General features: G+C 40.5%; 1 protein-coding gene across 1 annotated transcript in view; it reads right to left on the bottom strand.

Moving 5' to 3' along the window:
* Positions 1 to 3646, bottom strand: part of mical2b (microtubule associated monooxygenase, calponin and LIM domain containing 2b) — a gene marked incomplete at its 5' end in the record, with an annotated part of 36021 nt that extends 32375 nt beyond the window's left edge. The window contains 2 exons of the mRNA XM_079224075.1: positions 988 to 1195; positions 3383 to 3646. Of these exons, the coding sequence (XP_079080201.1) occupies positions 988 to 1195; positions 3383 to 3646 (472 nt within the window). The remainder of the gene's footprint in view (positions 1 to 987; positions 1196 to 3382) is intronic.
* Between the last annotated feature and the right edge of the window lie 17922 nt (positions 3647 to 21568).

Here is a 21568-nt window from a genome sequence, read left to right as displayed (position 1 = left end):
TAATTTAATGATCTACCTTTGACGAGCGAGTGAGAGCCGGGGCAACTGGCACAGTGCAAACACAAATCACACATCTGTGTGCGAAAATATCGGTAATTGAAGGTTGGAAGATATTAACATATTGCCCAATCCCTGAACAGACTATAACATGTCATAGATCAGCAACATCCTGGCAGTACAATGATGTGCCATTACACTAATATAATAAAATACAAAGTCAGCAATATATTTCTAGAATGTGGCACATGTTGGACTGAGTTTATAGAGGTAAATTATACTGGGCAGCAGAGAATAAATTAGGGTTATGAGACGTACCATCGGAAGAGCTAGTCTTTGAGTGCAGATATTAATACTTGACACCGTTGCTAAAGCTAGATAGGAAGAAACGCCAATGGAAACATGCCATTGGGGAGAGGGAGACTGAAGAAACAAACTGCAGCAAACTAGGCTGGTGGAAAATCTCTTCACGCAGGTTACAGTCACACAGACGGCAAGGACTGCCCTTGTCACGCCGCAACGTTAAATATAGAGAGCAGAAATGAAAGACACTTTTGTGAGGACGGCTTTGGCTTTGTGGCAACACGATGTCACATTTATCTGCGCTGTAGTGATTTGACACAGTCGTCCTTATTTACATGCATGACTCCAGAGTATAGTGCATGCTAACTCTTTTGAAACCGAAAAGCTTGCTAGCTTGCTAATTACACAATGCTACACAGGTTACAGAAAGTGAACAGAACAATAAATTATGAACGACGACAGTCATAGAAATCTCCCATTGGTTGATCAAGTGAATTAAAAAAATATCCTGACCCCAAGGTTAAATAATTTAATACTTTCTATTCATTCGCAGAGCACCAGAAGAAAAAAGAAAGAGGTATGAAAGTTTTTAGTGAGTCAACTTCACCACTCTCTCTTTATGAAATACGCATTAATAAAAAGCGAGTAAAAAGAGTTGAGAAACAGCCGACACGGATTTACACTTACTGATGTGGTCGATGGTGCCGGCACAGAACTTCCCGTAGAACTTCTTGGCTCCGAGGCCCCGGAGGTCGTGGATGGTGAAGGGCCAGAGGTGGAGCACGTTGTTCCTAGAGAAGGTGTCCCTCTTCTCGATCACCACCACCTTACATCCCAACAGGGCCAGCTCGATGGCCGTCCGCAGGCCGCAAGGGCCGCCACCGATGACCAGGCACTGAATGAAGGGAGTTCGTTTGTGTTACTGGCCGTTTACTCGACTTCACTGCAGGTCCCCATAACGTAAGTCATTACATTTTAATGTGAAGGCATGGTTTACGGTTCGAGTGAGGTTAGGTTACGGTTAAGGCTAGGATTAGGCTGGTAGTGGTTATGGTTAGGAATAGGGCAAAGTTTAGATCATACTTGCTCTAGTAAGGCCGGCGCGAGCGCCAGAAAATTACGTAATTACGGCTGGCGAGTGATCAGGTGGTCGCTGCGCAGGGTCGTGCGCCTCCGAATTTTTGTAACTTGATACACACGCGATCACGTATATGTACTGTCACAGATGGATCATATGTCTCGGGATTATACACAGAAGGCCCAATTGTTTTATGATGCTCTGGAAACAGGATAAATATCGCTTCCAGGATATTTAACCTTTGTTTCTTTATAATTCATGTAATACCTGAATTGTTTCACAAGCAACACATTGTGAAAGGTGAGTGTGTATACGTTATGGCATTATAAGACGGACAGAACATGCTGACAGTTGCCGACGTGGGCTTACGATAACCGGCACTGATGTTTCATCTGCAAAAGGCCTATGTGATTACAGTCAACGTCCCAATTCCAGTTCGCCGTGCTCGTTTGCCAGTTGACAGCGATGAGGAGAATTAACTGGTAAAAACATTACTTTTGGAAGCATGATGTGTGCCGTCTTCCATTGAACAGAACAAAATACACAGAAAAACTACAACACAGAGTTCCAGAACAGAACAGAGCGCCCACCCAGCTACAGGGTCGACCGTCTTCCTCTGAATAGCGGTTTCTCCCACAAAAATGTCTGGGATAATAATTGAGCTGTTATTTTTGGCCCGCCCATCTCGGTTAATCTCCCCTCTGCGAGTCTCTTTGGCCTCGTTCCCCGAAAGACGTCTTATCGTTCCCTGTCGGATATGAAGTCATTCCAAGACCAGGCTAAACATGCTGCTTATAAATACTTAGGCACACGTGTTCGGACAATGAGACAAATCAGCATATCAGATAAAATAACTAATATGAGATATGTTGCACATGAAGTATGACCTGAATCTTCAAGGCCTCGGAGTGAGCCAAATACAAAATACAGCCTCTCAAAGTTAAGATTACTTTGTTCCAATAAATTATTTTCATATAACAAACTTGTTTTAACATACTAATTATTTCTATCATTTTTAATGGGTAAATGTTATAATTAGGCATTTGAACAAATTAACCACAATGCCTTAAAAAAAAAAGGTTTGGTTGGTTAAAATATAAAAAAATATATACGTATTTTATTTTTTTTATAAAACATTTTATTTATTATATATATATATATATATATATATATATATATATATATATATATATATATATATATATATATATATATATATATATATATATATATATATTATATATATATCTCTATCCCTTTTGAGTTTAAAAAGCTTTTTGTACTGATCAGTCTCTTTCCAATTGTTGTATCTAACACACTAAATAATGCTACACAGGATGTTTTCCCACCAGAACGATTAATTCAACCAACATTATCAAGAGAATGTGAAAAGGTGACAGTTTTGACTTTACGTGAAAGACGTCTACGTCTTGTGTTGCAGAGATATCTGCTGAAATAAGCGCGCTAAGCAGCTAGCCCACGGTCCGTCCTGTCTTGTAATACCACTAGCATCTCGAGAGGTGATGGTGAGTCGGTTTTAGCGTCCAGTCTGCCCTCAGTCCAACATGAGAGGACGAAGAAGTAGAGCTGCCTCCGAGGGCTTGTCGGTCACGTTAAAGTTTCGTTTTGATAGTTTGTTCATAGAATTGAATCCAAATATGCGGAAAGTACGTACAGAATCCAAATTAACAGAAGGTACGTATCCCAGAGCTGCCACAAGAGGACGCAATGAAAATGTTTTCATTGAGGTAAAATGGTGCCCCCTATTTCTTTGGAGCATCTCAAAACGTTGCACCTTTAAGTTCATTTTGCGAGTTGCCTTAAAAGCTTCTTCCAACGGCGAACCAGTACAAGGTTTTTATTTTGAAGTATTGAAAGGAAACACAATGCGTTCATCACAGAACTAGCTGTAACGCTACCCTCCCATTATCTTAGACACGCTAAGGAACTGCACCAAACTGGTCCTTCATGTCTATTAGTAGCCTCAAACTCAGGCCCTCTTACCTTGGTGCCCTGGCAGGCTTTATTCTGGTTGTAGACCTTGTGCTGTGATCTTTTGTCCAGTTTGGTCCACAGGGCCTTCACCTTCCAGCTGCTGATCGCCGCTTTCAGCGAGCCGTAGAAGTTGCTGTAGTCCAGAGGGTCCAGGTCCAGCTGCCTGCAAAGGATGCTGAAGGCCTGCAGAGAGCCTTTGCAGGTGGACGCCTGGACAAAGTTCTCAAAGAGAACGCCGGCCTGCACCGAACGCTCATCCTCCGTCTCACCCATCAGCTCTGATGCTGAAAGTGCCCAATGTCTTTCTCGCTCTTCTTCCTCTCCTGCTTCCTTTTCCTGATCACTCCTTCCACGCTGTCAGCGCTGGACTCTTATGACGTGGTGTGTGCCGTCATGCTCGGCTAGTTCTGAAACAAACATATATATATATATATATTACTAATCTAGTTGTTGATTGATTTTTTGATCTCATCTGCTTGATGGTCTGTTTGACTCTAAATGGACTATAATTAACTAACATGAAACTAGAGATTGAGACCATAAACTCATGTTTACAATCAAGACTGAAGTTAGAGTCATTTTCTCAAAGACTTCTATACAACCAGAGGAGTCGCCCCCTGCTGGTCAGTAGAGAGAATGCAAGTTATGAGACACATCGCCATCGGCTTCACTTGGCAGAACCGGAGGTTGCCTCCTACTTCTGACACCTTGTTGAAAAATGCTCCTTACTATCGAAAGTTCTGCATTTTTTACTTTGGCCTCGGACAGAATCCCCCTCACAGGGTCTGCGTTAATGATGTGCATTATCCTCTGCAAAACATGACAAACATGTGATGGAAAACTTTGACATCATATAAAGGAGGGAGGTCACATTCCAAATGCAAGGAATGTCTGCAGCTGTGTAGCCAGAGTGTCCTGTCCTGCACAGCTTTAACCATACGACCCCTGAACAGGACTACAACTCCAGCCAACAACCCCTGCAGTTGAGTTGCAGATTCAGCTGTAGATTCTCTGTAGGTCTACGTTACGAACGACCTCTTTCACGTTGCCATTTGATACTTTTTTTTAGCCGCTTTAAAAGGGGACACATTATCATTACTTTTTTTGCCAGGTTCATATTTGCATCTTGGGTTCCACTAGTTGTTTACTTTCATTAATGTTGAAACAAAACACTTTATTTTTCCTCATTTTGTCTTTTTATGACATGAAAAAAAATGAACACAGAGCCAAGAAGAGAGGACAGGAGAGGTTGTAAACATGCTAATAAATAATGTACACAGCACATTAGTGGACACAAATGTTGCATACAGATTCCAGTGTTTACCATTTTGGGAAAATCATTTATGAAAGGAAAGAAAAAGAAACACAGGGCGTCTTGTACTAGCGGAGCCGGGGAATGAACTGCCGATCCTCTGATTGAAGGATAACCCTGCTCCACCACTGAGCTCCCGGTTTAACCACGTGCAGTGCTTGCATACAACTCCACTGCCCTCAGGGCTTAAACCTAAAACTAAAAGTCAGAATGCTTCCAGCAAATGGGCCACTTAAACTGATTGCGTCCGCTTTGGCTCTTACATTTTGAGACCGTCTCAAACCCCTTGAAGTGCTTGGAATTAACTTATATAAATGCTTCACCTAAAAGCTGTAGCTGCATGCAACAATTCACTTTCAAACAATTCATATTTTAAGACCATTGTCAGTTTCAGCGAGCACAAGTTTTCTTTCGGGGAAAAAATTGTGGCCTTTAAAATGCTTTACCTGATATCAACCAATGGATGTCCTATGTCCTATGTCCCAAACAACAACAGACATTTGACACCGATGCCAAACGTGTTTTTTTTTTTCGTCAACGTTAAGTTTCAGATCCTGATCGTTGGAAGCCTCGCAGCATTATTCTGCCTATTACAGTCATGGAATCTGCTCACCCTAGAGGAGCTGGGAGAAAGATACTGTTTCCCACACACACACACAGATAAGGGTCTGCACGTACACCAATTTAAAAACACACACACAGTGTGCAGCAGGCCTGAAACAAGATCCCATGAAAACCTGCGGATGCACTCTATATGCAGGCAAGTGTGCGTCATGGCAAGGGGCAGTGCATGCTGCACAACGGCTGTCCCTTTAGTTTGTGCCACACAACTATTCCACCACACACACGCCCCCAAGAAACAGACACTCTCTCCTTTAAGTCTTTGAGTGGCCCATAGGGGGTCTCAGGTCTCTGCTACCAAACAGTTTGGCAGCACACAGGAGTCTCTCAATTAACACATGCACACGCACACGCACACGCACTTCTGTCCGAATGTTTTTTGATCTCGTCCAGAATATCCCTGAGGCGCAGGGAGCCGTGGGATAAAAATGAAGAAATGGAAACAAGGAGTCAAGGAATTTGTTTGTAAATAACATCCTGATATCAGCTCAGGGACTGACTGCCCTACTTTTGTCTGACGCTGAGGAACGCAAATCCAAGACCACAGGAACTGCTTTTTGTGTCCGACGAGGTGATGTAACTAAACATTTTGTCAAAATATCGCGACATTATAAAAAAGTGTATTGGATTAGAAACACAAAATCCATCTTTAAATCCACCTTAAACCTATTTCTTATTATAAATGAAACATTTAAATGGCCCTGTCTGTCAAAATGGCGGACAATGAGAAAGTCTAACGCAGCCACTGCTTGAGAAGTATAATTTATACAAGAGACACACGGTGGGACAGTACAACCTTTTGAAATGTTTACTCGTCAACTAACATTTTAACTGCTTTCCAGGCTTATACATGTAACAATTTCAGCTGCGGTCATCTCTTACTTTGTCAACAAGAATAAATCTTTCTATTCCAATCTGCCTTTCAGTTATATCTTTTTTTTTTACTGTTCTATTGTAATATAGTCTAAAATTATGACAAATTCCCATTTAAAACTATTAAAGAATGTGTCAACTATTTTGTTTGGTAATTGTGAACTCTCAGTCAGAGCTTCCGTGACTGTAATGACACAACATCTCCTCTTCCGACGTACAGCTTCCTAATCTCCCTAACAGCTTCCTAATCTCCACTGGACCCTTAGGGCCCACTATAACATGTCTTCCTATTAAAGCTGGACATTCATATATGTACGTCTATTTCTGAACACTGAACGGATGACTTGTTAATCAAGTCAGCTATTTCAGTAGCTTCATAATGGAGGTGTGCCCTGCAATACAAGAACCTTCTAGAAGTAACATGATACTTAACAGCTTTTATTGATATGAATGTAAGGATATTGCCCATTAGATGGTAAGGCCAGGTGTCAGTGTTGGGATCAGTGCACCTGCCGCCCATTGACACAGAAATATCAGAAATACAGCATAAAGGCTGGAGGAAATTAATAAATAAATAAAACACAGACCAACAACACTAGAGCTGATTGATTAACTCATGTTGTTATTAACACACTTGACCCTTGTTTGTTTAACCCTTCTAGGCTGGCTGTTGTCTCCAATAATGTAAATATAACAGGAGTATACAACAAATTCGCTTTCCTGGTTATTTCATGAACTATTTATTTATTTATTTAACTGAATTATTATGTGCTTTATCATGATTTTATATGATTATCAAGGGTGAAATGACCGATATCGGAATAGAATGCTTTGGCGTCAGAAGTCACACAAGTCATGTGGGGAAGTTGAGGGTGTTGGTTCCAACGTCACAGCATGGAATCAGCTTACCAGAGCGCCTGAGGCACAAGGAACTGGAGCGTACAGGTGACAAGTAGAGCAGGACAAATGTATCACTGGGCTACAGACAAAGAGACGCTTTATTCACAACAAAGACACAAAACTACCTAATTTTACCAATTTCTTTTTGCATAAAACTGGAAAAGTTTTAACTAATAATGCTTTTCATTCTCAGAGGCCTCAAGACAATAGAGGCCTAAAAGACAATAGAGGGTACACATTACATTCACATTTGGGTTGGATAGTGATCTACTGTCACAATGACCTAAAATGACTTGTGTAGTTTGGACTTCAGGGATCTGGGTTGTGCAATAACCACAATCCACATCAACGCACTTTGAAACGGGCATGCAACGCTGCAAGAGTCTGAACTACTTCCCTGCTTGGAACAAGATCCATTTCAAACAATAAAATTGACCTTTTAGGCTTTATGGGAATCCTCGTCAAAGAGCTGCAACACAGACAGAGCCTAAATGTAGTCCCAGCTAGTCGGTTTAACTTCTTGAAGGTTTGAATACGACAGTCAGGGTGAATTCAGAGCACCCCAGGAAACCGATACAAGGCAAGGAAGAGCATGGATTCTAGAGATCGGTCCAACCAGGGGAGGCAAGTAGCAAGTAGCTATAGAATGGATGCAGAGGCTCAATGCATGGAGCCTGCAATGCTGTTGTGCTACTCCCGACAGTGAGCTGCAGAATGAATGAGAACAAACTGGCGAGTCTATGCATAAACTGCATGACGGCTTGAGAACAAGATCGACCTTTGCCTACAATTTTTACAACCACAATGCTATCGAGATAAGCACAGGCTTCCAGGACTATTCATACCGCTATTGATTGGAGAATGTGCCAATGGGGTACAGCTTTTAGAGTGCAGGCAAAGTCTCCCTCCACAGTAGCCGACAAAATCTCTTGAAGGTGCTGCATCGGAGCCAAGTTTGATGTCTTCAGGTAGAGTGCGGAAGACTGAATTGTCGTTCTCAGAAAAGAAGAATTGCCGCCAGACAAACATTGTGAGCAGTGCAAAAAGAAGAAAAAAGTTAATTTCCATAATGAGTTGGGTTTCTTTCCCCCCAGCTGCATTGTTTTCTAAATAACTGAGATCAAAATGAAAGCAGGCGAGTAATGTTAGTAGTAGGAAATTGGATATGTACTTCGCAGCACAGAGATCACTGACAGATACGTAGATGTTGGGTTCTCCATTACAACGCTCAGCGACAGATAAAGAGTTCAAAGTATCTTTCACTAAAGTCATAAAAAGCCAGAACACAAAAAAGCATTCCTATGATTGTGTTTTTTTATATTCTGATTTGTGTTTATTTTTTTAAGCATAGTGCAGAAAGACTTGAACTGAGGCCCTGTGTTGGTCACATGTTTGTTGAAGTTATCCCCTACATTACAACATAACAGAACTTAAGGTGTGTGTGTGTGTGTGTGTGTGTGTGTGTGTGTGTGTGTGTGTGTGTGTGTGTGGAATTTTAATCCGACCGCAAAGTGTGCAGTCTTGGCTGACTCCGACTATCTCGGGCCACAGCGATTTCTTCTGAAACCACGAAGTGTGAACGGCTGGAATGTCAGGGAGTTGAAGCGACTGAATCTACTGAAACACACTGCAGTGGCAAGAGTTCGACAAAGGGACCACAAAGTCCTGAATGAACTACAATGACAATGGTTTTCACAACAATGCATGTGTGTGTGTCGCTTGGATCAACGTCATCAAATTGTGTTTCACACAATTTCATCGGAACAGTCTGAGAGTTCATCAGTGTTCATAATGGCTCCTCCAATCTTTACTTGTTGGTTTGAAGCTTGTGTGGGTCCGACAGTACTGGGAAGTCGGAGCTTCTTCAAACAACCGATGAATTCATGCCAATCTACTTTGGTCCATGTCATGGTATCTTAGTGTAGAAGAAGGTTCACAAAGACATTTTGCCTACTTCCTCCCATGTCTTACTCAGCATCCTCTATTGCACTGCATCCTTAGTTTTGATTACTGCTTCAACAACATCAGGGTCATCTAGTCCATCTGAAGATTCGTTTTATTTAAGGCTGCACGATATCGTAAAAAAAGCTGACTTTTCTGCGACATATAATGCCATGTAAAAAACACATACAGCAGTTTTCACCAGATGGCATCATGTCACGATAAAACAAAGCTATATCTATGAAAAAATGTGGTGTAGTAAAAATATTAAAATTGGAAACACATTAGTTGTATTTATGTGAATGGTGATGACACAGCAAAATAGTCGACATTAGGAAACACCTATGTCCTGCAGCCTTAGAGAGATCCACTAAACACGGACATATTGGTTACTGACCCAGAAATAATGGAAAGCTGATCCTGATAAAGACAAAGGTCATTCAAATCTACCACTTTTATCACTGACGCATCAGCCGCCATTTTAACTGCTTTCACCTTTTGATCTCCAAATGACACTTCAGCCCTCCACTTCAGCCCTAAATATTTCAAGATAGTGTGTCCAATGTCACTCAAAGTGCACCTCCGGCATAAATTGACCCATATAAAAACAGACGTTTCCTTTTTTCCCCTTCACATTTCTGAAATAAAACCTTCCAAATTAACAAAGAAAACATACATTAACAAAGTCACCAACCGCTCTCACTGGGAACAGCCTTTCCGGAGGGGAAACTTCTGCATGAATATCTTGAGACCACATCAGGCTGGCCCGCAGTTGAGAGCCACACACCCATACTTCACCCACAGATAAGGGGCTTGAAGAGGGGGTAGACTACTCATCAGCTGCATATTTGTTATTCCCTTGGTAGGGGACCACAGCATACTGGAATGGGTCATTTATGTAATGTACAGAACCGAGGCTAAACGCAAGGGTTTCATTTGAGATGCAAGTGCAAAAAAAGGAAAAAAAGGTAAATGACAGTATGAAAGAGTTCAGCTCGTTCAGCAACATTTCTGACCACATCTAAACATCTTAACTGTACTGGTCATACAGAAATGTTGTAATATGTCAAACGCAACGTACTGGTACAGTTAAGATGTTTGGATGTGGTCAGAAATGTTCTGAACACATTCATATCAGTTAGTATTTTGAAAACCGGATGTTGGGTTCCGTGACTCGTTCCGCCCGTTTGAATATTTTTCACGTCATATTCTCCAGCTGATGTGACCTCAGAGATCCGAGTGTCTGCTGATGATCGCAGTGGTTTACTGCACTAGATGGAGTTCATCACACACTTTGGGCTGCATTCACAAACAACCCAACTCAGAGAAGACCGGAGCCGGCGCGAAGGAGACCAAGCGGTCTGAAGACCGAGCCCCGGTGCAAGCGGTCTGAACACTCGCCCGTTACCGGCCTAACAACGGCGGGCAAACGGTCTTCGGCTCCCTGTGCGGCCGACTCCCGGACTCCCGGTGCGGCCGACTCCCGGACTCCCGGGCCCGGGTCACTGGCCCGGGTCACTGGCCTCACGCCGCCCCTCTTTTTTTTTTTTCTCCCCAGAGTTTAAAAATTTAAATATGCTTAAATAAAGCAAGAAAACAATAATACAAACACACGATTATAAACGTATTTGTAATATGTCAAACACAAACATAAAAACAATAAAACAAAAATACGTGTATAATCAACATACCTGTTAAATCAACGTATATGTGTATAATCAACGTCTTTGTAATACGTCAAACATAATCAGGGAGGAGATACGTTTCTTATCAAACGTAATTGGGAATGCGTATTAGTTCTGGGGGAACGTAATTTTTAGGAGACAGGGTTGCACAATACATACAAAACAGGAAAGAGCTTGTACCGGCGTGGCACTACTACTTTGTGCCTTTGTGACCAAAGCCCAACAGCAACAGGTCATACTGTAAACAGCTGTCAGGTTCCACTGTTGTTTAGAGCGTATGTGATCTTTCAGGGCCCTAACTGTACGAGACAACCCCTGAGACATGGCTGCCATGTTTGAGTTCTTCAGCTGGACTAGACTGGTCACGTAAGTCTTTAGGGGACAGCTGAGTTTTACGACTTTGGTCAGTGACACCCAAACTACCTCGCACACTCACACACGCAAACTAACTGAGACAGTGAGTTTGCGGTCTCACTGTGTGATCATTATCATTGTGAAGGAGAGTCAAAAGGATGTTCACAAGGAGGAAGGAGGAAAAGGGAAGAAAGATTTGTATCTCGTGTCTGGTTCATCAGATGTAAATATCAGTAAGTGAAACGACCAAAATTCAAATGCATGGAAATCACTCTGGAACCTCACACACAGAAGAAAAGTTTGGTCATGACAACACCTGCTCTTAAAGTCAGCTCGGTACTAAGACGACAATGCTAACGTGTTTGACATCTCGTGTGTATTTCAGGAAATAGCGATAGCCAGGAAGCGATTAGCTAGCTTAGCGTAACACATCGTTTCTTGTTTGTTTTATTTGTGTTCAAACAAAAGTGACAATGAATGATTTGAACTATTGTAACTACTCTTATTTATATGGCTTTAATGGTGTTGGTAGGCACTTTTTTTTTCAGACTCGTCGTATGTAGCCTTTATGCTAATGTTAGCCAATGGTCTTTTGGCTCTTGCTTCATATTTACCGTACGAACAGGTTTTAATCTAATCAGCTCTTGGCAAGAAAGCGTCTCTCAAAATGTAAAACCTTTCTTTTGAAAGTGAGAATAAAATAATGAGTATGCAACACATCCCAAGGCCCTCACAGGCTAAGTATATGATATGAAGGACATGGGAACATCTCTCTTTATTTACCGTAGCCAGAGGCACTGGTAAAATCTTACAAAGATAGGTCTGCTCTCCAAGAAATTCACTCTCACGACTGTCAAAGTTGGACCCCAGAAATTGACTGTTTGCTGGGCTAAAATTCCAATGTCAAAAATAAATAAAAAGAAGCCAAAAACTTACTTTTATCCCCATGCATTTTGAGGTTTCTGAAGGTTTTGATATTTCTACCAACTCTTACAAGCAATTCTACGCTTTTGACACTTACTTTACAACATTACGCTGTACATGAACTTAAATCTGTCCAGAAACATACTTTTTACAAGGACACAACTGTTTGTACATACCATGAGCTGAAGAACTATTCCAATCTCCCACAGCTCTCAACGCTGTTCTAGCAGCAGTTTGTGATCTAATTTAAGGTGTTTGACAGCTAATCAAATACATAAATTGGGGTTAAGATTAATTTTTTTAAGGATCTACCCTATCACACTTGGTCTTTGATCACGGTTTTACGAATGAGGGTATGGTGTTGATTCTTACCTGTGGTACAGGTACAAAGGTTGTACAACAGCATGGGGGAGTGTCCAAACATGTGGTAAACACCAATAAAATCAAAATGACTGTAAAAGGAAAGGTTTAGTAACAAGGCTTTAATTGGAATTGCCGACATCAGTAGCATAACTGCATGCAAAGATAGCTATTGATTGTATTGAAAGGGAACTACAGAAAAAGAGAACACACAAATTATGAAGTTTCAATGTAAGATATGTGTTGACGCTACCTTTTAATCTTGGGTTGGACTAGGACAGAATATGTTGGTACACATATCTTTTGTTTCTGTACTGCCACTTACTGGAACATATCAGTTGAAATTTAACACCAATACACAATCTAACCAAGGACCTTCGAGTTGAAATAACAAAACAGCTAAATTCCACAGTTAAATTGATGTTTAGTGCAATGAGTTTTGCTTTGTTCCTGACAACAACAAAAAATCTTCCTATATGTAAAACAGAAAACTTCAATGATTTATTCAATTTGAATTGACATCTTCCCCTCCCCCACTACTCTACTGTACCATAAAGCCATGTCTTGAACTAGGATTTTAGGGGATGAATACATATTAGGGACTACACCTGCAATCTATTTTTTTTTTGTTTTATTTATTTTTATATATATATATAAAAATAAATGTATTATATATTATATTATTATTATTAATTATATATATTATTATATATATATATATTTATTCATTCATTCATTAACAAGCGTATAGCTACTAACGCCTGTGCAGCTAAGAAGCTGTGCACTGCAAAACATATAAATGACTCAAAAACAATATGTACTTATGAGTGAGAACGCGAGTCAGGCCTCACTCGGCCCCTCTTAGGACACAGACTGCAGTAGCTTGGCTTGAACAATACAAGGCCATATGCTTGCTTGTGCCGAGATAGGCTTTAATTGGAGCATGTGAGCCCAAGAAATCAAACCCTTAATCCTCACCATATAAACACCACACATTGTCGAGATTTGGGGCCTGGATTAGGTTTACTATGCAAGCAGTTGTTGTGGCGCCGCATCCCCACAGTGTGTTCACTGTGGGGATGCACAATGTAATTGTCCAATCATCCAATTGCAGGGCAATTGGATGATTGGACAATTACATTAGCTTAAAGGGTGTCTTAAAATTAGTAGTCAACCATACACCAAATTAATAATAATAAATCTTATTTATAGTGGTAAGATTTTGTTAATACGGTAATGAACAATCGCACAAAAACTTTACTGGACATATATACATGCTTATTGTCAAGCTCTCATAGATATAGATAGATAAAGATAGATATATAGTCCGGATTCCTTAATTTTGGGGCTGCCATCTGAAAGATGCACGCGCATCTGCATTTGTAGAACAATCAACAGGAACGCCGTCTACTTGGCTGTTCTCATCCGAGAGCAGCAAACTGGTCAGCCAATGACGCTTTGGCTCCCTGGTGTATTTTTGTCTTCCTGCTTCTACCCCTCCTGGGCCGATATGAGCTGACACCCCCTTATAAGTCAACCACTCATTCCAGGAAGTGACGGCTTGTGTAACGGCTTTTTTTTTTTTGCCCTTCTCCCATCATGGTACAGATACGTAGGAAAAGGCCAACATGGAATGGTCAGTGGAGTTCAAAGCATAAATGGAAAAAAGGGACATTCTACCTATAATTGTTATAAGATTCAGTTCAGTCATGATTCATGTACACAAAGAAGTCTCTATGGAGGTCACAAACATTAAAAAAATTAAGACGATAGAGACTCAAATCAACTTGCTGTAAAATACATTACAGGACTGCCATCGGGCTTCGAGTCCTATTAGCAGCTCAGCACTCCAAAGTATCTACATTAAGGTACTTTTACCCTGTGGGATCACAACAATACTATTCCAGATACAACATGCTGCTGGAAAGCAGGTAAACATAAATACACTTTAGACTCCTCCTTGCCCCTCAAAGTTGGGGAGTTTGGGGAAAGTTTTAAAGTGCACATTTAGTCACCAGGTGTTATGCAGAATCAGCAGCAACAAGATAACAAGCTTATTTTCCGACAATATCCCATGTTTAAAAAGCAGCATTCAAGGATTTGCCCAAGTCTTGGACTTCTGACCTGTTAGCCCTTCTTGCTGACCAAGCTGCTTCCAACTCTCCCATTCAGCAACTATAAGCTACTTGCAACAATTGCTCTTCCTGATGCTTGTTTACCTCAAACCCATAATCCATGTCAAAGCAGCCATGTAAACTCGCTCACTGGCCGTGTGTGGGACCCGGTTTCCATCTCACTGACTATGACTATATAAAACTATACATGGTCACATGTGCTGTTGTGAAACTCCTGAGGGAAACTTCACCTTGATGCACAATATTGTTCTGCTCAACTTGGTGGGCAAATAAATGGGCCTGTCCACAGTGAAACTGGGGCAGCTTCATCGCTTCTTTGATGTCCTTCATATATCCATCTATATACAGATATTATGTATGTATGTATATATATATATATATATATATATATATATATATATATATATATATATATATATATATATATATATACACATGTATGTATGTATGTATGTATGTATGTATGTATACATACATACATATATGACAGACAAATATCTTAAACTCCATAGTAACTATTCATTGCATTGCTGGCAGTAAATGCAGCGCGACACCGTCGCTCGGGGCCTCGCACACGCTACCTGTTGCACTGCTACAGTCTATGAAGTTACAGCCGGGGATCCATTATTCAGCGGCATAGTCCCCTCAACAATTGACCAAGAGCGAGCAGCGCGCGCAGACCGCGCTAAAGCAATCATTCCCCTGGCAGCGCGAGCCGAAAGTCAGATGTTATGAACCATTTCAACGTTTCAGCATTCCCGATGAACGCTCGGTCTTATACTCACGCTCAGGGAGAAAAGTGCGGCTGTCAGCTACTCACACCGGAGAGTCCATGAATGAAAATTTAAAAGAGCAGCAGTCCCGCTGGAGTTCCCCGGGGTTTTATCCTCAGTGTGTCGGTAGTAGAAGTCCCGAAGCCACTGGTCGATTCGCGCATGAATGTCGGCGCTGCGCTTCACTCCAGCGACCTGTTCCTCACATGACAGCCGCCGTGTGTGTACAGCCGCACTCCCGGTGTTGTAGACTAGTGTCAAGTCCGACTGCAGGACAAGGAGTACACTCCCGGTTAGTGTTTTCCCTCCAGAATAAACCTCAGTAATGAATAACTAGGTGGCCCAGTAGAACAAGGAAGTAATGTTTTGAACTCTAGTCCCAGTCTATGGTCCATGTCTCTCACTATATCAGGGCTGCCGAAAATGAATGAATACTTTTGGTAGCGAGCTGGTGAATATTACTAAAAAGGCTGAAACATGATAGCATTCCTACCCATGCAGTAAATGTAGGTTTTGAATGAGATACATATTTAATCGTTCAGCTTTTCAGAACGAGCAAGGCGTTTCAAAATCTATGCGGCACACTTAAAAACATAAATACATTGAACAAGTTTTTAGTGCTATAAATACACTATGTTCTTCTTAATGTGTGATTCGAAAGACCTTGTGTAAATAAAGCTCCTCCAAATAGTATACGTCTAAAACTATGATTTATAAAAAAAATATTATGTCTGCATACATTGGGCCAATGTATAGTTTTTAAATACATTTTATTCTGAAAGGTACATTTTCTCCATGTCCGGTATTGCTTTGTCTTTCTGCGGGTAGCTTCACACAGCCGGTGCCAGAATTTGAAAAAGCTGCGCTTCCCATCGCACCTATAAAAAAAAAAGGTTTAAAGGTGCGATGTGTGTTTACACATACATGGAATTTGACTCCGGTTACACGTTGCTCTTACATACACAATATGTGTATATGTAAGAGTTTTGGGGGCTCCTCCTGAGTCCACTGTCATCTCCACATCCTATTTCTACCAGGATTTTAAAAAGATATATAGTTAAAAAAATATAGATTTCCAGATCATTTAGGACAGAGCCAACATATTTCATCTTCATCAGTTGTTTTTTTATAAGGATGTGCCTGTGTCTTGAGGTTGCACATAATGACCAGAGAGAGGCAGCATCATCCCCATACACACCAGCCTTTATTGCCCCTAGACAGCTGTTCTTTAAATCAGAAGAAAACCTGCACCCATGTAGAACATGCTCTTTGTATCTCACCTATACAGAGAGACAGGGAGACACTGTATTGTATGTAAACATTGTATCAATGGGTGCTCATCTCCTCAGTATAGCAGGTGGGAGGAACTTGTTTTGTCCCCCTCTGTCCTCCAGTGGTGGGGGCCTGCTATGACATCATAAAGGAGGGCGCCGTCTTCTTTCTCCAAAAAGGCATTTGTAAAGGAACAGTGAGGTCTGGCTTATCAACACATTACAATTGAGTAACATTTATTTGTATTTAATATATTTCCCAGGATGCCCAATTAGAAACAATTATAAAGTGTTTTTAATACCTTATTAATTATATTTATATTGTGGTCACAGGGTGCATATTCCGAAATACAATTCAGAGTGAATGTAATAGAGGGGAGCCAAACAAGTCTATCTAACAAGTTGATTCAACTTACACACAATTTGATACATTTAACAAATCATTTCATCATCATTTACAGGTCAAATTGAGGTGTTGTCGTAGTGTTTTTAAGGTGTAAAAAAATCAAACATACGGTTTAAATTTACTCAATAACATCACATGTTTATTTGTACAAATTGTACGAGTTCTACCCAAACAAGGAGATGATTCATGGATGTATTAATTAGAGGGTTGTACCAGAATGATCAGGTGTTTATAATAGACTATGCAGCTTTTAAAGGGTTCAATAAATAACTTAAAACTGAAACCATGGAAAACAACCATTATTTTCTCATGAATTGAAATGAAGGCCCAACATTCAGAAATGGTTTTCGTGTTGGTTATTTTAGGGATGTTTAAACCCTAAAATAAATTACAAATATAGCCAAAGATATTCACTGTGATATTTATGAGGGAGAACTGAGAGATTAAGAGGTGTTTCCGTTCAACAAATTTCCAAATATATATATATATCGTTTTAAAGCAGTGATTGACGACATGAACAACCCGGTTCAAAGTATTACTTTATTAACAACATAAACAACCCGGTTCAAAGTATTACTTCATTAACGAGGTTGGAATAGAAATGAAAGAAGAATATAAAAGTAAAACCAAATGACTGTCACAGAGAGTACAAAGCTACACTAATTGTCTCAAAGTTTCAAACATGCTGAATTAATGTTCTCACACTAACAATATCTCATATCCCTCCTATGGTTTATATGCAGATTATAATCTGATCATAAGAATATGCAGACAACAGTTTATGAAACATCACACAACTCGTGTTGACTTATTCTGATGATAATCAGAAACATGACTCAGACTGAAGAGCTCGTCCAGTTTAACTTTTTCATTAAAGCTTCTGTAACTGAAGTCAAATAAAATAAAAGAACGAGGGCTGAAGCTGCAGTTCAACACCAGAGAGAATATCAATTACGTCAGTTTGATCACTTTACAGCAGTTTTCAGCAATGAGACGTGCATAGTTTTCCAGCAGGTTTAACAAATTATTGAAAGTATTTCCAAGTTATAGCAACGGTTATTTACATGATCTGCGTTTCTCGGTCGTTTGTTCTCATTAACGGCCGAATGATAAATCACTTTAAATGTTGCCGTCGCAAGGAATTGTGGGTCGGCAATATCTCCTTTCCTTTCGTAAAGGGAGGTCCAGTGGTTCCTATGCTAAAGGAGCTAAGTTAGTAGGTTGGGGGCTAGAGCTTTCAGTTATCGGGCTCCTCTTCTGTGGAATCAGCTTCCACTTTCAGTCCGGGGGGCAGGCACGGTCACCTCATTTAAGAGTAGACTTAATACTTTCCTCTTTGATAGCGCTTATAGTTAGGGCTGTTTCAGGCTTATAGTTAGGGCTGGCTCAGGTTTGCCCTGGTCCAGCCCCTATATATGCTGCTATAGGCATAGACTGCTGGGGAACATCTTAGGATACACTGAGCTCCTCCTCTCTTCTTCTCTTCCTCTTTTGCTCCTCTTCTCCTCTTCTCCTGTCGCTCCTCTCCTCTTCTCCTCTTCTTTCTCTCCTTCTGGATAAATTATTGTCTCTTCAATGCACATTACTAACTCTACTTTCTTTTTCCATGGATTCGTGGCTGCCTGGAACCGGCCCTGCCCCCTGCCATGGATCGTGGCTGCCTGGAACCGGTCCTGCCAGCTGCCATGGCCCTGCTGATGGAACCGGTCCTGCCTGCTGCCATGGCCCTGCTGATGGAACCAGCCTGGAACCGGTCCTGCCTGCTGTCATGGCTCTGCTGATGCCCCTCCACTCTACCTCCTTCTGCTTAATGGATCGTGGTTATCTGGATCATGGACCATGCCTAATACTCATTATATGAATAATGTCTGTCATATTCATTGAATGTGCTATAGCTCTGATACGTTATTCATTCTGGCCACATGAAATCTATTGCTTCTGTCCATCCGGGGAGAGGGATCCTCCTCTGTTGCTCTCCCTCAGGTTTCTTCCCCTTTTTTTCCCCTGTGAAAGGGTTTTACTATCTTTATTGGGAGAGTTTTTCCTGATCCGATGTGAGGTCCCGGGACAGGGATGTCATGTGTACAGATTGTAAAGCCCTCCGAGGCAAACTTGTATTTGTGATGTTGGGCTACATAAAATAAACTGAATTAAAATTGAAAAGTTAGGAAGCATTGAAGCTCCTTTCCTTTGCATTTAGAGAATTCGACCGGCACTTTTATTTGCGTGACCAGATTACAAGCAAAGTCAATGCACAGACGCAATAGGTTGCGAAAAAGCGTTTTTTTTCGGCGGGTGGCGCAATAGACGTTTGAGGCGGTGCGAACAGAACGTTTAATGCAGGGCGAACAGAGCGAAGGACGCATTCTTAAAGTCACCACAACATGCAACCCCTTTAGAAAACACACACGATGTATAATGCACTAACTTAACTGTAACAGAACACCGCAAAAAATAACACCGCAAAAAATAACACCGCAAAAAATAAGAATTTACAATTTCTCTAAAATGACTTAACCAGTAAATTAACCAGTATCCATTATTGTTTATTCCATGCATTTTCAAAATCAGACTTTGCTTTTCATTTTTTATTCTTTTGAATATATGAAATAATAAAAGAAAATGGCAATGACAAATTGATGATTCGCACAATATGAGTAGATTCTTGCCATGATCACTATATTATTTCCTAATTATAATTGTAACATTTTTGTGAGCTAAATGACATGGTATGCCCCCGATTACAATATTGAAGTCATGATACTAATGAAAGAAAACATGTTTAAAATATCATCTTTATCAGCAAAGCCACCCTGGTGGACCAGTGTCATTAATGAATTCTTGCTGGTGGACCAGCATCATTAATGAATTATTGATGCTTAACCAGCATCATTAATGAATTATTGCTACTGAACCAGCATCATTAATGAGTTCTTGCTGGTGGACCAGCGTCATTAATGAGTTCTTGCTGGTGGACTGAACAAGACCAACACTTCGTGTGAATGTTTAGCGCTCCTGATGAGCAGCTAGCAGACGAATCGCTGCTCTCTACTCGTTAGGAGGCAATCTCTCAGTGTAGCATGTGCACACACCATATATATCTCAGAATCCCTGTGTTGATGACTCTTTATTCTTTCACCTCGGATCAAGAGTCCTTGATCTCCAAAGAAGACTTTTGACACAGACATCAGTTTGTTCAAGTCACAATAATTTTTCCACGACTGTGTAATATCCCAGTGTTAGTGTGTTGCACAAACAATGAAAAAAATTGAAATGGAAATATAATAAAAACAATAAACATATTGAAATGTAATAAAAAACAATAAACATATTGCAACATTACATAAATATTGCAATATGAAAGTACTTTAGAATAAGTATTATAAAATAAAAGTATCAAGTGTATTAAAATAAGAAAAAAAAGATGTGCAAGGGTGTAGAAGTTGTCCTAGGGATGAGAGAGTCAGAGTCAGTTAGTGGGTCCCAGCCAGGCTTTGTTGATGAACCCGACTGCAGCTGGAAAGAAACTGTTCTTGTGGCGTGAGGTCTTGGTCATGATGGGTTGCAGCCTCCTGCCAGAGGGAAGGGACTCGAACAGTTTGTGTCCAGGGTGAGAGCGGTCGGCTACTTGCCCGCTTTAGGGTTCTTTAGGGGCGAACAAGTCATGGAGGGATGTCAGTCAGATAGCAGAGTTCAGCTCATCTTGATCTAGTCTGATCGGCGCCATCGAAATGGGACAATAACAGAATTGATCTTATTATTGTTTAGGTTCTGTCGGCTATTTTGTCTTTTTGTCCGTCACTCGTTCCTCTCCCGCCTGGTGCATGAAGGGAGGAAGGAAGGAGGACACTGCCAGGAGGAGCAGGGGGAAGGGCAAACATTTCAAACATATTTGTATGTGTATCGAACTATTTTTCTTCGTCAGACCTCCTTTTTCAGGAAAGTTTAATTTCGATGTCGGCACTTCCTATCATTGTGAAGCAGAATTCGCAATTCAGGAAAATTAAACTTTCCAAAAAATGTATTAAACTTTCAGAAAATTAAACTTTCCTGAAAGAGGACATTAATGCTTGTGAGCTTTGTCCATTCAATTATTCCAAGTATCTGTTTAATAAATCCTAAAGATATTTAAATGTTTCACATTGCATTTGTTTTCTCTAAAGTAGATTGAAATGGTTAATTTCCATAACAAAAGTGGGTTCTACTGGGTATTAAAAGCATCTACAATTCACTATTTTTGAAGTATAATTTATATCCTGAAAATGAACCAAATTCCATCATTCATTTTAATTTTATAATTTCATCTGTGATCTTCTAACAGCAACATAGTTAAAAGCATGTCTGTATTACCCATCACTGATGCAGAGATCCTAATTCACACCTTTTTTGTATTAACCAGACTGGATTATTGCAATGTCTTGTTTTCAGGATTTCAGAAGTGCACAAATGGCTCAGAGCGCAGAATCTTCACTAAAACAAGAAAATGTGACCATCAAAACAGTTTAAGCTTCCTGTCATTGGCTCCCCATCCATTACCGATCAGACAAGTTTCATGCAATTTATTTATTGATCTTTCATCCACAACATGACAACATTTGACAAAGCGCTTTCGAGTGACAACGTCATGATGAAGTACTACA

The sequence above is a fragment of the Taurulus bubalis genome, assembly GCF_910589615.1.
Source record: "Taurulus bubalis genome assembly, chromosome: 9".
Classification (NCBI taxonomy): Eukaryota; Metazoa; Chordata; class Actinopteri; order Perciformes; family Cottidae; genus Taurulus; species Taurulus bubalis.
This window is presented reverse-complemented; position numbering and strand designations above follow the sequence as displayed.